The sequence below is a fragment of the Anolis sagrei genome, chromosome 11, assembly GCF_037176765.1.
Source record: "Anolis sagrei isolate rAnoSag1 chromosome 11, rAnoSag1.mat, whole genome shotgun sequence".
NCBI lineage: Eukaryota > Metazoa > Chordata > Lepidosauria > Squamata > Dactyloidae > Anolis > Anolis sagrei.
The window spans coordinates 30767125-30790531 of record NC_090031.1 but is presented as its reverse complement, the minus strand read 5'-3'; the positions used below and the strand labels follow the sequence as shown (position 1 = coordinate 30790531).

Sequence of the window (23407 nt, the reverse complement as noted above, 5' to 3'; positions counted from 1 at the left end):
AAGGAGTCTCTGGGGAAGAGTGGGAAGCAATGGGGAATCATAATCATCACAACAAAAGGGCATGAAAATACATTACTAAGTCTCATGGATAAAATACTTGGAGACTAATTTGGTAAACATAAAATAATCCAGGGTCTGGAGAACAATCCCTATGAGGAGCAGCTTATGGAGCTGGGCATGTTTAGCCTGCAGAAGAGAAGGCTGATAGGAGACAGGATGATGGCCATGTATAAATATGTGAAGAGATGTCATAGTGAGGAGGGAGCAGGCTTGTATAATCATAAGGTTGGAAGAAAGCATGAGGACCATCCAATCCAACCTGAAATATCTGTGTGTAGAAATATAATTTCCTACACAGAAATGCTATCTTTAATGCAAAACAACCAATGTGAATGTTGCCTGCAATTGTGGATAGGCTTCCAACACTTTTCAGGGCTCAAAGGACTTCTTGTTTCCTTCAAGACAAACTCACGGCAGTCTTTGAGGAGGACGTTGTCAGGGTGAAGGGTTGACCTACACTCTGCAACAGACCCACAGCTGTGAAAAAGTGACCCTTGGTGAGGTTTGGAGGAGTTAATGAAAAACGGAGGACATTCCTCTCTCCGCAGCCCACTTTCGAGCAATTAGAAGCAAAGTGTCCAGGATCACAGAACTGAATCATACAAAACATTAAAAAGGTCCTGGGGGAAAACGACACCCACGCCCACACTGCAAATGATTTCCCAAGCAGGGTGAGCTGCTTGGAGATAGAAATGCTCCCACAGAGTCTGTAACATTCAACAAAAGTATTAAAATCAGTATGATGTAGTAGTTTGAGTATAGGACTACAATTTTGGAGACCAGGGTTTCAGTCCTCACTTGGGAAAGAGCTTTGGTAGCCACTCTAAGAATCCTTCTGCTCTCTGCATCAGTTTAGGAAGAAAGCTGACCAGCAGAAGATCATTGGGTGATGAGCAGGAAATTGGCATGGCTTTCTCATTCCTGACCAGAAAAAGTATAATGTAATTCAATACAATATAATATAATATAAGGATGGATGGATGGATGGCATCCTTGAAGTGACTGGATTGACCTTGAAGGAGCTGGGGGTGGTGACGGCTGACAGGGAGCTCTGGCGTGGGCTGGTCCATGAGGTCATGAAGAGTCGGAAATGACTGAACGAATGAACAACAGTGACACAATATAATACTAATAGTAACAATACAATATTATAATTATATATTTTATATTACATGTAGTATTACAATATAATGATATAGTACAATATATAATACTGATACTGTACTATGCTAATAATAAAATATTGTATGTATATATATCTTGTAAGCTGCTCTGAGTCCCCTTCGGGGTGAGAAGGGCGGCATGTAAATATAATTAAATAAATAAATAAATAAATAAATAAATAAATATAAGAGAAAGAAGACGATTTTGGCATGCAAGGGTCTGTGGACTCGATCCTTGCATTGACTGCAAACCCCAAAGCAAAGAGAAGCAATGAGGACCATAGTATTTTTTTTCAGGGCAGCACTCTCATCCTGAAATTCCTCCCCTCATCTGGGCGTTGATACAAAGTGAGTGAGGCTCAAGACTTAAGGTTAGACACTGAGATAGGTGAACATATGGGAGATTGGTGGGATAATAATAATAATAATAATAACAACAACAACAACAACAACAACAACAACAACAACACTTTATTTGGGACTCAGGGTGGATTCCAGCAGATACAAACACAAGGCAAACATTCAGTGCCTCAAAACAATGACACACAGATACACAGATAAATGTAAAGGCTTCCCCTTCATCTCCAGCTCTGGGGGTGGTGCTCATCTCCATTTGTAAGCTGACAAGCCAGCGTTGCCCATAGACGCCTCCAAGGTCATGTGATCGGCATGACTCCATGGAGTGCCATTTACCTTCCCGCTGAGGCAGTACCTATTGATCTATTCACATTTGCATGTTTTTGAACTGCTAGGTTGGCAGGAGCTGGGCTAACAGCGGGTGCTCACCCCGTCCTGTTGATTTGAACCGCAACCTTCTAGTCAGCAAGTACAGTAGCTCAATAGGAGCATAGTGTCTAGATCTAAGGAAGTCATGCTACCCCTCTATTCTGCTTTGGTTAGACCACATCTGGAATATTGTGTCCAATTCTGGGCACCACAATTCAAGAGAGATATTGACAAGCTGGAATGTGTCCAGAGGAGGGCGACTAAAATGATCAAGGGTCTGGAGAACAAGCCCTATGAGGAGCGGCTTAAGGAGCTGGGCATGTTTAGCCTGAAGAAGAGAAGGCTGAGAGGAGATATGATAGCCATGTATAAATATGTGAGAGGAAGCCACAGGGAGGAGGAGGGAGCAAGCTTGTTTTCTGCTTCCTTGGAGACTAGGACGCGGAACAATGGCTTCAAACTACAAGAGAGGAGATTCCATCTGAACATTAGGAAGAACTTCCTGACTGTGAGAGCCGTTTAGCAGTGGAACTCTCTGCCCCGGAGTGTGGTGGAGGCTCCTTCTTTGGAAGCTTTTAAGCAGAGGCTAGATGGCCATTTGTCAAGGGTGATTTGAATGCAATATTCCTGCTTCTTGGCAGGGGGTTGGACTGGATGGCCCATGAGGTCTCTTCCAACTCTTTGATTCTATGATTCTATGATTCTATGATTCAAGGTTTAACTGTTGTGTCCCTGTGGACCAGGATTTAGATGCAAGGTAGCTGGAAAAAATTGATTTGGAGGCTGGATGAGCATGTGGACTTTTGTTAGTTCAGACTGAATTTCAAGGGATGAGAAGTGGAGAAGAAAATTGCTCCCCCATGTAATGGGTATTACACACTTTGGAGCATTGGTTTCAAGTGGATAGGAGTGCCATTGCAACTCTTTCTCCTTGTCCTTTGGAACAACACTACACTTGATTCTCAGAAGGTTGGGAGGAAGAAATACTTCCGAATATCGAGGGGAAGATATAGGTGTAGAATCAGAGCTTAGGAGAAATGACTTGTCGGGATTGCGATACAGTGTTCCCTCACTTATTGCGGGGGTTACATTCTAGGACCTCCCGCAATAAGTGAAAATATAGAGACGCTATATTTATTTTAATATTTATACTTTATTTTAGTAGTTATAGACTATTTTAAGTCTTTATAAACTTAAAATAAAGTGAAGGAAAGGCCCTTCAAGGCTGGAGGGAGGGAGGACTGAGGAGGAAAAGCGCCTCGGAGAGCGGCAGTGGCAAAAAACCCGCGAAACTGCGAAAATACCGTGATATATATTTTAAATTAATATTTATTGAAAACCGCAAAACAGCGAGTCCGCTAAAAGCGAACTGCAAAGTAGCGAGGGAACATTGTATATACCCCCCAAAAGTGACTTCTCAGAACTCTCCAAACTCAGGATGTTTTGCTTTGAGACCAGAGGCCTTCACATTCTCACATCCCATCTCAAACCGCACCACAACTCCCAGACACCAAAAGTGCTTAGAAAGCCATTTAGTCGCAATCGCTGTTTGATGATGAGACATTGTTTATCCAGATCGGTAGATAAAATTCTCACTCACAGGAGGTTTTTGCCGTCCGTCCCCAGGAGTCATCTGGTTTTTATTTGCCACGCAAAATGTAATTAGCCGCAGCGACGACGCAGCAGAAGAATCCAATAAAAGGGGGCTTTACTCTTTACGGGTACGAGGGCGACATAATTCTCCCCTCCCGTAAAGAAATGTTCATTAAAGAATGCCCATCGTCTCGTGATATTCCTCGGATGAGCGCAATACAGTGGAAATATATTGGGGAGATCTTGGGATTTGTGTGCCTCAGTCTTCTCGCCAAAAAAGAAAGCCGTCTTCAACCTCAGCAAGATGGAGTGGACAAAAGATTACAGGAAATCCAAACCCAAATAGGGAAACAAGCCATCCAGGAATACCTGGCCACTCTAAACAAATTCAAGTCTCCTGGACAGGATCAACTATACCCAAGAGTATTGAAGGAACGAGCAGAAGTCATTTTGGAACCACTGGAAACCATCTTTAAGAGTTCTTGGAGGACAGGACAAATCCCATCAGATTGGAGAAGGGCATATGTGGTCCCTATCTTCAAGAAGGGGAAAAAAAGGATGACCCAAACAAGTCTCACGTTAATACCAGGCAAGATTCTGTTGGAATATTTATTTATTTATTTACTATATTTGTATACCACCCTTCTCAACCCTCAGGCGACTCAGGGAGGTTTACAGAGGTAACGATTTGATGTCCAAGAACATCATAAAATATTTAAAACATTAATACACCACTGGACATCCGCTGGGAAGTATCAACCAATAATGAAAGGACCAAGGCAGTGACATCTCCGGTCCATCCTCTGTTTGGATATTGGCCAGCATGCCAACGTTGTGAATCAAGAAATAGCTTCCTAAGATCCTAACACCTCAGCAAGCGAGAGTCCAAAAGTGGCAGGCTAAAACCTAGAACTTCAACCCATGGCTGAAACTGAATGAGAGACTTCCCTGGGCACACAGAAAATGGGATGACTTGGAAGGCGCTGAACAGGCTGCGCTCTGGCACCATGAGATGCAGAGCTAACCTTAAGAAACGGGACCTCAAAGTAGAGTCCACGACTTGTGAGTGTGGAGAAGAGCAAACCACAGACCACCTACTACAATGCAACCTGAGCCCTGCCACATGCCCAATGGAGGACCTCCTTATAGCAACACCAGAAGCACTCCAAGTGGCCAGCTATTGGGCAAAGAACATTGAATATAATGCCAAGTTTTTATAACTTTAGAAAAATATATTACAACTGTACCTTTGGTTCACTTTTTGATATCTATATAAATAAAAATGTAATGTTTGTTTGTGGGATTAACATAACTCAAAAACCACTGGACGAATTGACACCAAATTTGGACACAATACACCTAACAGACCAACGAGTGACCATTACTCATAAACCCCTCCCAAAATATAGCAAAAAGGACTTAAAATCCCCCAAAAGCTAAATGACAATACAGCACATGTGTGAAAACGACAGCTCCCAACATCCCCTAGACTAGGCCCTTTAGGGGAGGAGGATGCTCCAAATGCACTGCTTCCAAGCTGCAAGCTTTCCCCTCCTTGGATTTCTTTGAGAGCATCCCAATCCATACATATTTTCCTGGTTTGCAACTCCCAGCAATCCTCCAGATAGATAAAAAATGTAGATTAGATAGAGATAGATAGATAGATAGATAGATAGATAGATAGATCAATCAGGAGGACTGCTGGGAGTTGTAGTCCAAGAATAGCTAGAGAAGGAAGAAAGGAGAGAAAGAAAAAGGGAGGGGAAGGGAGGAAAGAGGTAGAGAAGGAAGGAAGGAGAGAAGGAAAGAAAAAAGGGAAAGAAGGAAAGAGGGAGGAAGAGAAGAAAGGAGAGAAAGAAAGAAGTAGAGAAAGAGGGGGGGAAGGTTGGTCACGGCAACGCGTGGCGGGTCCAGCTAGTGATAAATAAATAGGGGGAAAGAGTCTACTTCTGCTTGTGGGTTTCTTGGAGGTCCCTGGGTGACTGTCCTTTGCATCCCTGGGTCAGATTAGATGGGCCTCTGAACTCCTCTAGCAAGGATTTCCGTCTTGAAGACGGAGGTGGTCTTCAAGACCAAACGAGCCAGCCCCGTGTTCTGTGTAATTTCAACTAATTTGGCCTTTGACCTTCCATTTATATTGGCTACATTAAAGCCTAGCTTCTTGTTTTATGTGGCTCCGATGCCCCCGTTGAAGGATCCTCATGATATTGAACAAATTTATAGCTTAAGCAGCTTGCCTCCTATTTCCTTCGGCCCCAAGTCTCCTCAATCAAGCATTTTCTTTTACAAGGTTTTTTATCGCATTTTCTAAAGTGCTTCCCATTCTGAAGTAGAGACACAAATGGGATCAGGAGTCCATGTCCCAAGCTTCTGGTCGAAAAAGCACATTTGCCCTCACTGGCATTTCGTTTTCCGTTCAGCAGAAATTCCAAATTACGTTTTGGGGTCAAGGGCCGGGTGGGATGCAGCCAGTTTAAGCTGGCATCTTCAGAATCCAGAAAGCTTACGCTTGGCACCTCGGCTAAATCAGCATGTATTTATAGACGCCCAGCAACCTGTCGCACCAACTTTGTGCCTGGGACGTCATCGGCGCCTGGCAAACCAATCCCGTTCCATTTGTTCCTTTGAGAACTTGCCGATTGCAGTGACTGTGAACACTGTGTACAAGTCTCGATAGGCTCCGATTATAAAGTTCATGCTAAGAAGCACTTATAGTTGGCCCTCCTCCTTTGTGGATTGGGTTCATAGGATCTTTCTAGGAATCTCTAGGTCCTCCTATGGTAGGTTTTGTGGAGTTTGCCTTATTAGGCGTAACTACAACAGATGGCTTAGAATCATATTTATTTATTTATTTTCTTAATGTCTTTGTATACCGCCTTTCTCAGCCTTTCAGCGACTCAAGGCGGTTAACAGGCAACAAGTAATATACATAATATCAAAATGCACATAAAAACATTAAATACAATATAAAACCACAACACAAATAATAAGCAACAGCCAGGAGACAGCTGTTTTTAAAGTCTCTTCCTCAGTCCTCTTTCTCCTCTTAGCGGGCTTGAGGGCAGGGAGAAGCAGCAGGACTTCCTCCTTCTCCTCCTGAGGTGGCAGGCAGATGTAGTAAGCAACAGCCAGGAGACAGGCGTTTTTAAAGTCTCTTCCTCAGTCCCCTTCCTCCTCTTAGCTGGCTGGGGAGGGGGAGAGTAGCAGCAGGGTTTCCTCCTTCTCCTCCTGAGGTGGCAGGCAGATGTAGTAAGCAACAGCCAGGAGACAGGTGTTTTTAAAGTCTCTTCCTCAGTCCCCTTGCTTAGGCCTGTTTGATCAAGAAAAAATTTGTTTCTAAATTCGATTCTTAATTGGGGTGTTTTTTTGTTTCGATATTTAAAATATTTTCAAAACTTTCCAAAAAAATGTTTTGTTATTTACGAAATTTCGTAAATTTCGTAAATATTTACAAAACATTTTTTAAACTCCATTTGCCTAGTATTTTAAATATCGAAATTTTTTCTTGATCAAACAGGCCTAGTTTCCAACAGACCTCTGAGGATGCCTGCCATAGATGTGGGCAAAATGTCAGGAGAGAATGCTTCTGGATTGGTCATACATACAGCCCTGAAAAGTAAACTCACACAACCGGCCTCCCGCGCCATCCAATCGGCCCCGCGCGCCATCCGGCTCGGGCTCCTGCGCCCCCCTCCTCCTCCTCCTCCTCCTCGTAGCACTTCCTGCAACACAGCTGGTAGGAGGAGGAGGAGGAGGAGGAGGGGGGCGCAGGAGCCCGAGCCGGATGGCGCGCGCGCGCGCTCCGCTCACCTTTACAACCGGCCTCCGCTCCTGCTGTTAGCCCCGCGCACCATCCGGCTCGGGCTCCTGCGCCCTCCTCCTCCTCCTCCTCGTAGCACTTCCTGCAACACAGCTGGGAGGAGGAGGAGGAGGAGGGCGCAGGAGCCCGAGCCGGATGGCGCGTGGGGCTAACAGCAGGAGCGGAGGCCGGTTGTAAAGGTGAGCGGAGCGCGCGCGCGCGCCATCCGGCTCGGGCTCCTGCGCCCTCCTCCTCCTCCTCCTCCTCCTCCTCCTACCAGCTGTGTTGCAGGAAGTGCTAGGAGGAGGAGGAGGAGGAGGGCGCAGGAGCCCGAGCCGGATGGCGCGCGCGCGCGCTCCGCTCACCTTTACAACCGGCCTCCGCTCCTGCTGTTAGCCCCGCGCGCCATCCGGCTCGGGCTCCTGCGCCCTCCTCCTCCTCCTCCTCCTCCTCCTCGTAGCACTTCCTGCAACACAGCTGGTAGGAGGAGGAGGAGGAGGTGAGCGCGGGTGAGCGCGCGCGCGCCATCCAATCGGCTCCTGCCACGGTGCTGCTGGGGTGCTTGGGAGCGCCTGATTGGTTCCCAGGCACCAGCACATGACCACAGCACTGAAGTCAGCACAGCAGCCGCCATTGCATTTACGAGCGGAGCTGAAGCTCGTAAAAAAAATGGGGCTGCTGTTTCGATATTTTCAAACCCTTCCGGGTTTGAAAATATGTTTTGATATCGCTTCGTTTTTTAAAAAAATAACGATTAAAATACGAAAAACGAATTAACGATACAAAACTGACAGGCCTACCCTTGCTCCTCTTAGCTGGCTGGGGAGGGGGAGAGTAGCAGCAGAATTTCCTCCTCCTCCTGAGGTGGCAGGCAGATGTAGTAAGCAACAGCCAGAAAATAGATGTTTTAAAAGTCTCTTCCTCAGTCCCCTTCCTCCTCTTAGCTGGCTTGGGGGGGGGATAGTAGCAGCAGGATTTCCTCCTTCTCCTCCTGAGGTGGAAGGCAGATGTAGTAAGCAACAGCCAGGAAACAGGCGTTTTAAAAGTCTCTTCCTCAGTCCCCTTCCTCCTCTTAGCTGGCTGGGGAGGGAGAGAGTAGCAGCAGGATTTCGTCCTTCTCCTCCTGAGGTGGCAGGCAGATGTAGTAAGCCAGGAGACAGGCATTTTTAAAGTCTCTTCCTCAGTCCCCTTCCTCCTCTTAGCGGGCTGGGGAGAGGGAGAGTAGCAGCAGAATTTCCTCCTTCTCCTCCTGAGGTGGCAGGCAGATGTAGTAAGCAACAGCCAGAAGATAGGTGTTTTTAAAGACTCTTCCTCAGCCCCCTTCCTCCTCCTGAGGTGGCAGGCAGATGTAGAAAGCAACAGCCAGGTGTTTTTAAAGTCTCTTCCTTAGTCCCCTTCCTCCTCTTAGCTGGCTTGGGAGGGGGAGAGTAGCAGCAGGACTTCCTCCTTCTCCTTCTGAGGTGGCAGGCAGATGTAGCAAGCAACAGCCAGGAGACAGGTGTTTTTAAAGTCTCTTCCTCATAGAATCATACCTGGACTTCACATGGATATGCAAAACCCGACAAATGACGGACTTCTGGCCCAAGAATACCAGAGAGGAGGAGCCAGAAATTGCCATTTTGTGTTGGCTAAATGAAACTGTGGATACCAATCCTATGGGTATGGGATGTATGTATGATGGCACTCTAAACTGTCCAAAGCATTGGGACATTTCTTTCTAGAAACAACATTCCAAGGCGAAAGGAAAGGGATGCCTTAGTCTCCCCAGTTGGCTCCGGCAAAAACGAACCACAGCAACCTCTCCTATTTGTTGTTGTTGTTGTTGTTGTTATTATTATTATTATCACAGCAACCTCTCCTAGTTGGTGCCTTCTTCCTCATTTATAATGCCTGCCATCTTGCTCATCTTGCTGCCTCGGGAAGGAAAGGGTTAAGAAAATGTTTATTGCGAGGCGGGCTTCGGAGTTGAAAGTAATGCGATCAGTAATGAATTTTGTGTTACATTAGGTTGTATAAATGGACAGACGAGCGCAGACACCAAGTGGCCAGGAGTCAGGGCTAATTTAATGAGGCTAAAATAGAGACAGCACCAATTAGACGCCGGCCCAGCCCCGTGCTGCTGGAAGGCCTGCAAATGAATAGGTACAAATCAAATTACGGACTAATAGAAGCAGTACAAGAGAGGGCAGTCAATGCTAAATGCATTAGGGCCTTGTGACCTCCCTGCTCTGAACATCAGAATCCCAAATTTGACTTTAAAAGAGAGAGAGAGGGAGACAGAGAGTGGGCAAGCGACCATCAGAATAATCAAAGAAACTCTTGTTTTGTTAAAAAGAGCGAAATGCACAACAACACTAACAGTATCAGCAGCCAAGCATTAGGGAAGAGGTCTGCTTCGTCCATCAGATATGCACTGAGGGGATTTTGTCCAAGGGGGAAAGTTACTGTTCTCGATGTCTCATATTTAAAGATAACTGCCCTGAAAATCTAGATTTCACACACAATAGCCATCATCATCATCATCAACAATATCGAACTGCAAAGACTCTGGAACAAGCTAGTCAAGGGGGTCCCAGTGGGGATCGGCACACTGGGTGCAATGCCTCAAGACCTTGGCCTGCACTTAAAAACAATCAGCGCTGACAAAATTACCATCTGTTAGCTGCAAAAGGCCACCCTGCTTGGATCTGCATACATTATTCGCTGATACATCACATAATCCTAGACACTTGGGAAGTGTCCCTACATGTGATAATATACAAAAGCCAGCAGAATGATCTTGTTTTGCTGTGTACTTATCTTGTTGTGTATCTAATAATAATAATAATAATAATAATAATAATAATAATACACTTTATTTATATTCCGCCCTTCTCCCTTAGAAGACTCAGAGTGGATTACAGTATTTGCATACATAAGCAAACATTCAATGCCTTTACAATCATATACAATGAAGACACACAAACACAAACAAGGGCAGGGGCTTCTTTCATTTCTGGCTTCTGGAGGCGGTGCTCCTCTCTGACTCTGGGAGGTGCTTTCTCTATTTTCAAGACAAGGAGCCTACGTTGTCACCGTCTGGTGTTGTGGCCAGCAAGATTGCTTGCAGCGTCTCTTTCCCTTTTCCGTCAAAGCGGTACCTATTGATCTACTCACATTTGCATGTTTTCGAATTGCTAGGTTGGCAGGAGCTGGAGCTGGCAGACAGAAGCTCACCCCATCTTGCGGATTTGAACTGCCAATCTTCAGGTCAGGAGTTCAGCAGCACAAGGGTTTAACCCATTGCACCACCGTGGCCCTAGAATTCCTTTCTTCTTGAATTTGCCTTAAATATATCCAAGTGGCCATTATAGCCTCTTGGGGCCATACATTTTGGGAGTTGGTTATGGTTTCTCATCACACTCTGAAGGAAACTAGACCACTGGGTTATTCATTTATTGTTTTGGGGTGGAATCAATGGTCACATTCTTGTGCTGCTGAATTGCTGACCTGAAGGCTGGCAGTCCCAATCTGTGGGGTGGGCTGAGCTCCTGCTGTTAGCTCTAGCTCCTGCTAACCTAGCAGTTTGAAAACATGCAAATGTGAGTAGATAAATAGATCTCACTTCAGTGGTTTATTTATCGAGTCATCGAGTCATCAGCAACCAGTCAATTATATTACATTTCTAACAGAACAAAGCAAACAAACAGACAAAATACAAAAATACAAAATACAGAATACAAAATTTGTGAGTTTGGTAGTTGATTAAACGTCCTTTGACCAGTATCTGGCCACTTGGAGTGCTTCTGGTGTTGCTGCAAGAAGGTCCTCCCTTGTGCATGTGGCAGGACTCAGGTTGCATTGCAGCAGGTGGTCAGTGGTTTGCTCCTCTCCACACTCGCTTGTCGAGGATTCCACTTTGTGGCCCCATTTCTGAAGGTTGGTTCTGCATCTCGTGGTGCCAGAGCGCAGTCTGTTCAGTGCCTTCCAAGTCGCCCAGTCCTCTGTGTGCCCAGGGGGGAGTCTCTCATTTGGTATCAGCCATTGATTGAGGTTCTGGGTTTGAGCCTGCCACTTTTGGACTCTCGCTTGCTGAGGTGTTCCAGCGAGTGTCTCTGTAGATCTTAGAAAACTATTTCTTGATTTAAGTCGTTGATGTGCTGGCTGATACCCAAACAGGGGATGAGCTGGAGATGTCTCTGCCTTGGTCCTTTCACTCTTGGCTGCTACTTCCCGGTGGATGTCAGGTGGTGCAATACCGGCTAAGCAGTGTAATTTCTCCAGTGGTGTAGGGCGCAGACACCCTGTGATAATGCGGCATGTCTCATTCAGAGCCACATCCACTGTTTTAGTATGGTGAGATGTGTTCCACACTGGGCATGCGTACTCAGCAGCAGAGTAGCACCACAAGGGCAGATGTCTTCACTGTATCTGGTTGTGATCCCCAGGTTGTGCCAGTCAGCTTTCATATGATATTGTTTCTAGCACCCACTTTTTGCTTGATGTTCAGGCACTGCTTCTTATAGGTAAGAGCACAGTCCAGAGTGACTCCCAGGTATTTGGGTGCGCTGAAATACTTCAGCGGTAAAAGGCAAAGAGATGCTCCAAGCAATCTTGCTGGCCACATCACCAGATGGTGACAACGCAGACTCCTCGGCTTGCAAATAGAGAAAGCACCTCCCAGAGTCAGAGATGAGCACCACTTCCAAAGCCGTAAATGAAAGGAGAAGCCTTTGCCTTTGTTTGTGTTTGTGCGTCTCATTGTATTATAACAAGGCATTGAAGGTTTGCCGGTACCTGTTTATACTGCAATCCGCTATGAGTTCCCACAGGCAGAAGGGCAGAGTATAAATCAATAATAATAATAATAATAATAATAATAATAATAATAATAATAATAAAAAAATAATAATAGTTGGGTTGTTGTAGGTTTTTCCGGGCTATATGGCCATGTTCTGGAAGCAATTTTTCTCCTGATGTTTCGCCTGCATCTATGGCAAGCATCCTCAGAGGTAGTGAGGTCTGTTGGAAGTAGGAAAAATGGGTTTATATATCTGTGGAATGACCAGGGTAATGTTTCAGCTGATCACCTTGATTTGCATTCAATGGCCTGGAAGCGCCTGGGGGGAATCTCTTGTTGAGAGTGAATTGATGTGCCTGATTGTTTACTCTCTGTTGTTTTGCTGTTGTAAATTTTGAGTTTTTTAATACTGGTAGCCAGATTTTGTTCATCTTCATGGTTTCCTCCTTTCTGTTGAAATTGTCCACATGCTTGTGGATTTCAATGGCTTCTCTGTGTAGTCTGACATGGTGGTTGTGCAGTTACAATAATAATAGTTGTTGTTGTTGTTGTGCAGTTACAATGCAACCTGGTTTACAACCACTTCGAATATCTTCTGTTAATACATCATTTTGGCGTCTGGCACATCTCCATTTCTGGAAATGCAAGGAAGCATCTTGGATCAGCTTCTGGAAATATTTTTAGCCTCCTTGCTGTCCTGGCTTAGAAATGCCGGCTGAAGAGAGTTCTCCTCTCCTCCGAAGGAAGCCGGGAAGCGGAGGAAAGGAAATGGCCCATTTGGCCGCCTACGCCTTCCCTCGGAGCAGGCCGAGAAAGCCTTCAAAATGGCCTGTGGCCAAGATTCCAAGGATTTCGAAGTCCATCCAAAGGGGAGCTGCGTTTGTTGGCAAGGGCATCACAGCCAGGAATGCCTGGTTTCCTTTCGGAAAGCTTACAGGGAGCCGTATAAAACGCTCGCTTCCTCACCTCGGTGCTGCAGAGGGACAACTAGGACGGGATGCCAGGAGATCTAGATATATATATACCACAAAACATTCCAAAAATCTAAATAAAAAGCCCTCTAATGGACTTTGCAGAACGAAAATAGTTTATAACTCTTGACGGCCGGGGATGTGAATTCCTGCCCTTCCAAGATGTAGAAAAGCAGGCGCGGGATAAGAAGGAACAATAGGCAGGAGACAGGAAGAGAAGTGTGTATGTCTGTGTGGAGAGGTGTGTAGGGAAGGCCAAAAGCACATGGAGAAGAAATAAATTAGAGATTGCACTGGGCTGGGTTGGAGACCATCAAAATACAGGCATTTTGATTAGTTGATGGATTTTACCTGTCAATGAAGAGAGATGCTCCAAACACAATCCAAGTGCAATGCGACTACAGGAGATACACAATGTTGTGTGGCAAAGCCATTTGAAGGCTTTACTACATAGTTTAATATTGCTAAAGCGATTGAGCACTTTGCCTACAACTCCATAATAATAATAATAATAATAATAATAATAATAATACAACTGGAAAAGCTGACACGATATGCAGATTTAAAGATCGAACTGCAAAGACTCTGGCACAAGCCAGTCAAGGTGGTCCCAGTGATGATTGGCACACTGGGTATAGTGCCTAAAGACCTTGGCCTGCACTTAAACACAATGGGCGCTGACAAAATTACCATCTGTCAGCTGCAAAAGGCCACCTTACTGGGATCTGCACGCATTATTCGCCGATACATCACACAGTCCTGGACACTTGAGAAGTGTCCGACGTGTGATCCAATACAACAGCCAGCAAAGTGTCTGCTGTGGACTCACCTTGTTGTGTTTCAAATAATAATAATAATAATAATAATAATAATAATAGGCTCCAGAGAAATGGGCGAAAATCTGTAGCATTGCAGGAGTCTTGGTGGTGATGCAAGTGTTTAAAGCTACAGACAAGGCGGTCACTGTTGCCCGTTTTTGGTCTAAAATTATTTTGCCGCTTGCTAAACATGCAAATAGGAGTAGATCAATAGGTTCGAAAACATGCAAACAGTTCGAAAACATGCAAATAGGAGTAGATCAATAGGTTTGGTGGAAAGGTAACGGCGCTCCATGAAGTCATGCCAGCCGCATGACCTTGGAGGTGTCTATGGACAACGCTGGCTCTTCGGCTTAGAAATGGAGATGAGCACCAGCCTCCAGAGTCGGACATGACTGGACTTAATGTCAGGGGAAAACCGTTACCTTTAACATAAATGTGGTATATTCCACGCTAATGGCATTTGCCAGTCCTTTGTTGTCGTGTTTCTGGAGTGGGCTTGTGTGCCAAAGTCCTGCCCTATGGAAACTACTAGAAAAGCTTGAACCCATTGCGGTTCTCTTTCCTCCCCCTCCCTTCCTTCCTTCCTTCCTTCCTTCCTTCCTTCCTTCCTTCCTTCCTTCCTTCCTTCCTTCCTTCTTTCCTCCCTTCTTTCCTTCCTCTCTGTGGCATAAGGGTATGATTCAAACTGTTTCTGATATTTGGCTGTTGCTTGCAACACAAAGCTGGCCAAAAGAGAAGGCGGGTGGGCCTCTGCTCGGTGCCAAGCCCTGCCACACAAAGCCGAGCGCCCTCCTTGCCATTTGCGAGCATTCCGCCATCCCAAAGGTCTCTTGAATCTCCCATAATCTCCAGAGTGCCATTCCATTTATGTTAATGGGCCCTTTAATTTATCACAATAATGGCCTCTGATGAAGATGGATTAATTTGGATTATGGAGGCCAGCACTTTGTCAAAGGCAGATAATTATACGCCCAGAACCTCATCTGCACGTCGTTTCCAATCCACACGCGTGGAGGAGTGCAAGAAGGGGACGGTGTCCATGCTCCTACGATGGGAGGGGGGCAGGAAGCATGCTGATTCTTGCGCTCTTCGTCATAGAATTCAGTGGCAGTATTTGCTCAAACATTCACTCAAACATTTGTATTCATCTTCATGTCATGGCGGAGCCCCTGGTGGTGCAGTGGGTTAAACCGCTGAGCTGCTGAACTTGCTGACCGAAAGATCATAGGTTTGAATCCGGGGAGCGGCGTGAGCTTCTGCTGTTAGCCCCAGCTTCTGCCAACCTAGCAGTTTGAAAACTTGTACATGTGAGTAGATCAATAGGTCACATGACCCAGGAGGTGACAACGTAGGCTCATCAGCTTGGAAATGGAGAGCAGCACCTCCTCTAGAGCCAGAAATGAAAGGAGAAGCCTTTGCCTTTCTGTTTGTGTGTCTCATTGTATAGCAACAAAGCATTGAATGTTTGCCAATAGGTACCGCTCCGGCGGGAAGATAAACAGTGCTCCATGCAGTCATGCAGCTACATGACCTTGGAGGTGTCTATGGACAACGCCGGCTCTTTGGCTTAGAAATGGAGATGAGCCCCAACCCCCAGAGTTGATCATGACTGGACTTAATGTCAGGGTAAAACCTTTACCTAATGTCATGGCAATCAGGTAAGAAGTCTGCATGACTAGTGGTTAGAGTCTTGCACCATGACTCCGAAAAATAGGGTTTGAATCCCCCTATGGCCAAGTTAATGTTATTGCTGTTTTGTTTTATTTTGCTGTATTATTGTTATTGTTGTTTATTGCTGTATTTTGGGCTCGGCCTTGTGTAAGTTGCACCGAGTCCTTTGGGAGATGGTAGCGGGGTACAAATAAAGGATTATTATTATTATTATTATTATTATTATTATTATTATTATTATGGAAGTCATGAAAGCCCCATCACAAGTCATGAAAGCCCTGTAGTCTCCGAAAGTTGGAACTGCCTTGGCCGAGCGTGGAATCAGACTTGAGTTGCTATCCAATGCTCGAGCCACTACTCCACACTGACTATCATTACAAGAAAAACAACCCTAAAGTAGTGGTCCAATGGTGACCACATTTAGCAATCATAAAGGCAAAGTTCCTCCAAAAGACCCCTCTCCAATTCATTGTTAAAGGTTTCCCCTTCACATTAAGTTTAGTCGAGTCTGACTCTGTGGGGTGGTGCTCATACCTATTTCTAAGCCAAAGAGCCAGCGTTGTCCATAGACACCTCCAAGGTCATGTGGCTGGCATGACTGCATGGAGTGCCATTACCTTCCCGCAGAAGCTATACCTATTGATCTAGTCAAATTTGCATGTTTTTGAACTGCTGGGTTGGCAGAAGCTGGGGCTAACAGAAGGAGCTCACCCCATCTGCGGATTCAAACTGCTGACCTTGCGATTAGCAAGTTCAGTGGCTTAGCAGTTTACCCCACTGCTCCACCGTGGCCCCCAATTCATTGGGGTGGATAATTTTTTTGTTTCTAGTGCAAGGACCTCTTCCTGGGGATCATGGCTGCCATCCATTTGCAATGTTAATGGGGAACCATATCAGGAGCCCTATGACCAGGTACCAGAATTCAGCAATGCCAACCCTAGGGAGAGCAGTGCAGCTCCTTTGGGTATTTAAGGGGAAAGGGTTAGTTAGTTAGTTCTGGAAAATAGCTTTCCAGGCTGGGGAAGTACACAAGTACACGTGCATGTTTCCTGAGGGAGAAAAACAACAGAGGAAGGGAGGGGAAGGGAATGAACAGTATAAGTTAGTGAAAGAAAAATCACCATTGGGTGAGAGACGTATGTGATCTCTGATAACACCTCTTCTTTGTACCTGTGCCAGATCCCACTATGTCCCGACCCGGCGACTCGGACATGGCGTCGGCCAGCCGCTCCCGAAGGCCCTCGTCGGTTTGCTCCATGGAGGACAAGTGCCGGAGCCCAAAGCTTTCGGGCCAGCTCCCACAGACTTCCAGGAGGGTCACGCTCCGGTCGAAGGCACCTTCAGGAGAAACAGAGAAGAACCGCTGAAGCAGAGCTCATTTCTTTCACCTTTACCATAACCACCTGCATATCAGGAGATGCCAAAGAGTTAGCAATTTGCAGTCAATGAACTCAGCAAAAAGGTAACATGCCCTTTCAAGTAAAATGTCCTGGGGTCTTTCTCCTCCTCCCACTTTCCCCTTTTCCCCTCAGCTTGCTGCAAATTGAGTCCTAAGTGCACAACTAGGCTTATGTAAAAACAAATTCTTGCAACTTCTCCTAACATTTTCTTTCTCACTGAGAATGTTTGCCTTGGGTTGCGGTGAGTTTTCTGGGCTGTCTGGCCATTTTCCAGGAGCATTCTCTCCTGATGTTTCGCTCACATCTATGACAGGCATCCTCAGAGGTTGTGAGGTCTGTTAGAAACTAGTCAAGTGGGGTTTATATATATCTGTGGAATGTCCAGGGTGGGAACAAGAATTATTGTCTGTTTGAAGCGGGTGTGAATGTTGCAATTGGTCACCTTGATAACCAGCTGCAAAGTCAATCAGGGAGGGTATCTGCATAGAGGTAGCCTGGCCTTTGTTGCCTGGAGGCACCCTCTGTGGAATAATGTCCAGGGTGGAAGAAAGACCTTTTGTCTGTTTGAGGCCGGTGTGAATGCTACCATTGGCCACCTTGCTACCATTGGCCAAATGTCAAGGTCTATTTTCCCTAAACTCCACCAGTTTTCACATTTGGTTCTATTGAGTATTTGTGCCAAGTTTGGTCCAGATCCATCATTGTTTGAGTCCGCAGTGCTCTCTGGATGTAGGTGAACTACAACTCCAAAACCCAAGGTCAATACCCACCAAAACCTTCCAGTATTTTCTGTTGATCGTGGGATTTCTGTGTGCCAAGTTTGGTTCAATTCCATTGTTGGTGAAGTTCAGAATGCTCTTTGATTGTAGATGAACTATAAATCCCAGCAACTACAACTCCCAAATGACAAAATCACCCCCCCCCCCGCCACAAGTATTCAAATTTGGGCGTGTCGGGTATTTGTGCCAAATTTGGTCCAGTGAATAAAAATACATCCTGTATATCAGATATTTACATTACAATTCATAACAATAGCAAAATTACAGTTATGAAGTAGCAACGAAAATAATGTTATTTGCTCACAACCTCTGAGGATGCTTGCCATAGATGCAGGTGAAACGTCAGGAGAGAATGCTTCTAGAACATGGCCATATAGCCCGAAAAACCTACAACAACCGAATAATGTTATGGTTGGGGGTCACCACAACATGAGGAACTGTATTAAGGGGTCGCGGCATTAGGAAAGTTGAGAAACACTGGTGTATATGAAGGCCAAGATGAAACAACGGAGCAAAAACCGACACACTCTGCTACTTAAAAATAATTCCGCTACGGCGCAGTTGTTTCCTGGTTTCAAAAAAATAGGACATGACGTTTTGACTAAATGCAAAGATTAGATTGAGCCCCCCCTTCAGATCACTTCAAAGTACAAATTAAAATTATTTGAGTCTATTATGCAGCAGGTCTGTTGCGAGGGCTTACTTTTAAATCACCGCCCGCCCGGAATGAGATTACCAAGCCCGGCCTTTGACGCTGGGATGGCATGCCGTTTCACTCAACAATTAGGTAACTGAATATGGGGCGTTTAGTGGGTCTGGCTTTTGCCAGCCTGCGGAGGGAAGGTGGGGGGAGGAAGAGAAGGGGAGAAGAAGGCAAATGCCAGGGTGTGTGTGTGTATATGTGTATTATATATATATATATATATACACACACACACACACACACACACACACACACACACACACCCTCCCCCATCTCAAAGTTAAAAGCACACAAAACACATCCTTGGTTATCAGGAGGTTGGCTCTCCTCTTTGATCAGCTGTCAGAAACTATCTGTGCTGGGCCCACGACTGTACAGCTTCACAGCTCACTCGGGGCCTCTGACAGGTAGTAATTGAAAGGGCGAGAGACCAGGCCCGGCGGCAGGCGTCCTTTCCTCTGATAACGCCCAACACACAAGACGATAAGGGCTGGTAAACACAGTGATCCCTGCATCGGCAAAGAGGAGAGATAGTGGCCGACTAATGGCTGCCCAGGCTGAGCCGCTGAATCAGAAATGCGGGGTCATGCCCATGGGGGTATTTCTGGTGTACTGGGGGGCAATGCGAAATGTTGACCATCGCTGGAGTAATACATTCCCCAAATAGCATTGCCAACCCATGCCCTTCAATTCTTCCAATCTGGCAGGAACTATCCAAATTAAGTCTACATAGGGACCCGCAAACGCAGACACAACTCAAGGAACCAATTCTCTGTTCAGCAAAGGACAAGAGGGATGCTCTCACCTCTGCAGGACTCTCCCGTATACAATGCAGCTGTGGACAAGACTATATAGGGATCCCTAAATGCAGAAGCATTGCCCAGACACTAATCAAGGAACGTGAAAGGCACTGCAGACTCATCCAACCAGAGAAGTCAGCCACCTTATTTTATTTTTCTGGTTATTTAATATTTAATGTTTATTCTACACTAGCTTGGGGACCCGGTTATTTGAGAAAGGAATTGTGTCTCAAGGTTGGTCTTTATCAGTTATTTATATGGCTCGCAGTGGTCTCAGGAAGTTAGTGAAGGTACTGCAAATCCCATCATCTGTGGTCCATCCTCCTCCAAATTGTGTGCCAAGTTTGTTCTTGAATGGTCATTAGATGAGGGTTGCAGCAGTCTTGGGAAAGGAGTGGATGTACTTGAAGTCCCATCATCCATGGTCTGTCCTCCTCGAAAGTGCACCAGGATGTAGAGTGGGTCATGGGGACTCTGTGTGCCAAGTTTGGTCTTGATCAGTCATTGGCGAGGGTCTCAGTGGTGTCAGGAAGTGAGTGAAGTGACTGCAAGTCCCATCATCCATTGTCAAATTCTTCCAAACCGCACCAGGATGTAGAGTGGGTCATGTGGGCTCTCTGTGTAAATTGTGGTCCTGATCCATCATTGTTGGCAGTTGTAATGGTCTTAGGAAGGGAGTGCAGGTATTCCAAGTCCCATCGCCCATGGTGCATCCTCCTCCAAACTGCACCAGGAGGTAGAGTGCATCATGGAGACTCAGTGTGCCAAGTTTGGTCTTTATCGGTAATGGGATGAGGGTTGCAGTGGTCTCAAGAATTGAGCAAAGGTACTGCAAGTCCCATAATCCATGGTCCATCCCCAGGCAAACCACACCAAGACGTAAAGTGGGTCATGAGAGGTCTATGTGCCAAGTTTGGTCCTGATCAGTCATTGGATGAGGTTAACAGCGGTCTCAGAATGTGAGTGATGGTACTGCAAGTTCCATCATCCATGGTTCATCCTCCTCCAAACTGCAGTAGGATGTCGAGTGGGTCTTGCAGGCTCTGTGTGCCAAGTTTGGTCTGCATTGGGTTTTTTTCTGACAAAGCCGCATACAAACTTTGACTTTTATTATATAGATAGATAGATAAGTGATATTTGTCTTTACTGTTCTAATGTAGCACAAATCCTATGTAAAATCATACTACGCATTTTTGACATTAATATTGGAATCTGAAATATATACAGAAAGTATGTGGACCCAGCATATTATCGGAGAACACAGAAATGCTGGACCAATCCAACCACCATGTTGGAAACACAGAGAAGCCTAAACACAAGCATAAACAGAAAGGCGGAAACAATGAAAATGAACAAAATCTGTCTACCAGTATTAAAAAACCCCTCTAAAATCAGGACAGTAAAAAAAGAGAGAGCAACACTCAGAAAACAGGGGAATTTCAGACAAGAAACAATAAGAGCCAGCTAATCACCTCCCAACAAAGGATTCCCCAAGGTAGAAAGCAACCAGGCTTTGAAGCTGCAATGCCATTAAAAGCTAATCAAGGTGGACAATTGCAACATTCAACCTCCATCAAACAGGCAAGAGTTCTTTCTCCCACCCTGGACATTATTCCATAGTGTTCCCTCACTTATTGCGGGGTTACGTTCCACGACCTCCCGCAATAAGTGAAAAACCGCGATGTAGGGAACGTTATATTTATTTTAATATTTATACATTATTTTAGTAGTTGTACACTATTTTAAGTCTTCATAAACTTAAAATAAAGTGAAGGGAAGGAAGGAAAGGCCCTTCAAGGATGGAGGGAGGACTGAGGAGGGAAAGCACCTCGGAGAACGGTAGCGGCAAAAACTGTGAAACAGTGAAAATACAGCAATATGTATTTTAATTTAATATTTTTGAAAAACCGTGAAACAGCGAGTCCACTAAAAGCGAACTGCTAGGTAGCGAGGGAACACTGTATGTATATCTATATCTATATCTATATCTATATCTATATCTATATCTATATCTATATCTATATCTATATCTATATCTATATCTATATATGGAGCACCCGGTGGCACAATGGGTCAAACCACTGAGCTGCTGAACTTGCTAACCAAAAGGTCCCAGGTTCAAATCCAGGAGCAGCGTGAGCTCCCGCTGCTAGCCCCAGCTTCTGCCAACCTAGCAGTTTGAAAACATGCACATGTGAGTAGATCAATAGGTACTGCTCCAGCAGGAAGTAACAGCGCGCCATGTAGTCAGGCCGGCCACATGACCTTGGAGGTGTCTACCAACAATGCCGGCTCTTTGGCTTAGAAATGGAGATGAGCATCAACCCCCAAAGTTGGACAAAGTTGTCAGGGGAATACCTTTACCTTTTTACCTATACACCCCACTTGTCTAGTTTCCAACAGACCTTACAACCTCTGAGGATGCCTGACATAGATGTGGGTTAAACGTAAGGAGAGAATGCTTCTGGAATATGGCAATATAGCCCGGAAAACACACAACAAACCAGTGATCCCGGGTGAGGTCACCCTCTGAGGAAGCTTGCCATAGATGCAGGCGAAACGTCAGGAGAAATGCCTCTAGAACATGGCCATATAGCCCGAAAAAACCCACAAGAACTGAATTCCTTTGTTGTTTTGGACCTTAAGGTTGTTCTCCTAAGGCAACTTATCACTTCCCACGATGGCTGTTATCATTAATGCTCTACTATCCCACTTTCCCAGATGCTGTTAAAAGGTCCCAGCTTCTCTCCCAACCCCGACTTTCCCTCTTTGTCGCCAGCATACTTCAACTGCGGCAATCTGAGTTCAAATGGTAAAAAGAGTTTACACCGGAAAGTAGTTTTGACTGCATCAACTCAGTCAGGGGAAGATGAATGGAAGGAGCAGAGTCTTATCCTTCCTAGGAGATGTAGGAAAAAGCAGCGGCCACAACCCCTCCTAGCTTATGCATTGCTCCACACTAATAACTTGCTATATTCTCCTACTCCTTGACCACACATGCTTCCAGTTTCCATCTATGCAATGTTGGTGTGGAACTGGCAGAGGAGGAAACGTGCCTTCTTGGGAAGGGGAGGGGGAGCTTTTCCAAAGATCCCCTCCTCCCTCGTTAGATGATGATGACAGGAGATTAAGGCTTTATCACATTTCAAAAATGGGAAACCCAAACACCCTCGCCTTCCTTGCAAGTGGGCCTATGAATAACGGCGTGAGGCGCTTTTGATGCTCTGCCAAGACGACTGCCCAGGCACCCAAATAAAAACTTCAGAGAGGAGGCCGACTCTAGTGCCAGAGATGCTTGAGTGAGAGCAAAGGGGGTGAATGCAGGATGCCCCCCCCTTCCCCCCAACATAGCCTCACGCCATGCAAACGCAGGTATGAGGGATTAAGTGCGCCAAAGATATTTCTCTGGGAAAAAGGCCTGGCTCCTTCCATTGGGAAGGCTTGCTCTTATCTTTATTCTATGCTACATTCAAGTTGAGAAACAACATACTTTTTTCCATGTCAGGAGCAACTTGAGAAACTGCAAGTTGCTTCTGGTGTGAGAGAATAGATCATCTGCAAGGATGTTGCCCAGGGGATGCCCGGATGCTTTTGATGTTTTACCATCCTTGTGGGAGGCTTCTTGCATGTCCCTGCATGGGGAGCTGGAGCTGACAAAGGAAGCTCATCCACGCTCTCCCCGGATTCGAACTGCGACCTGTCAGTCTTCAGTCCTGCCGGCACAAGGGTTTAACCCATATAATACAATATAATAATAATAATAATAATAATAATAATAATAATAATAATAGAGTAACAAACAAACAAAGTGTGGATCGTTGATGTTGCAATCCCAGGTGACAGCAGGATTGAAGAGAAACAACTGGAAAAGATGACACGATATGGGGATTTAAGAACTGCAAAGACTCTGGCACAAGCTAGTCAAGGTGGTCCCAATGGTGATCGGCACACTGGGTGCAGTGCCTAAAGACCTTGGCCTGCACTTAAACACAATCGGCGCTGACAAAATTACCATCTGCCAGCTGCAGAAGGCCACCTTACTGGGATCTGCACACATTATTCACCAACTGTGGACTCATCTATAGAGTAAAATAATAAATATAATAATAATAATAATAATAATAATAATAGAGTAAAACAA

General features: G+C 45.5%; 1 protein-coding gene across 3 annotated transcripts in view; it reads right to left on the bottom strand.

Annotated features, from left to right (window-relative positions):
* BCAS3 (BCAS3 microtubule associated cell migration factor) overlaps positions 1-23407 on the bottom strand; it is a 549518-nt gene that overhangs the window by 10954 nt on the left and 515157 nt on the right. For 2 of the 3 annotated variants that reach the window (XM_060756800.2, XM_060756801.2), the window contains one exon: positions 16755-16922. In XM_060756800.2, the coding sequence (XP_060612783.1) occupies positions 16755-16922 (168 nt within the window). Of the gene's footprint in view, positions 1-16705; positions 16923-23407 lie in introns of all 3 variants that reach the window. The other variant, XM_060756803.2, reaches the window with a different exon arrangement.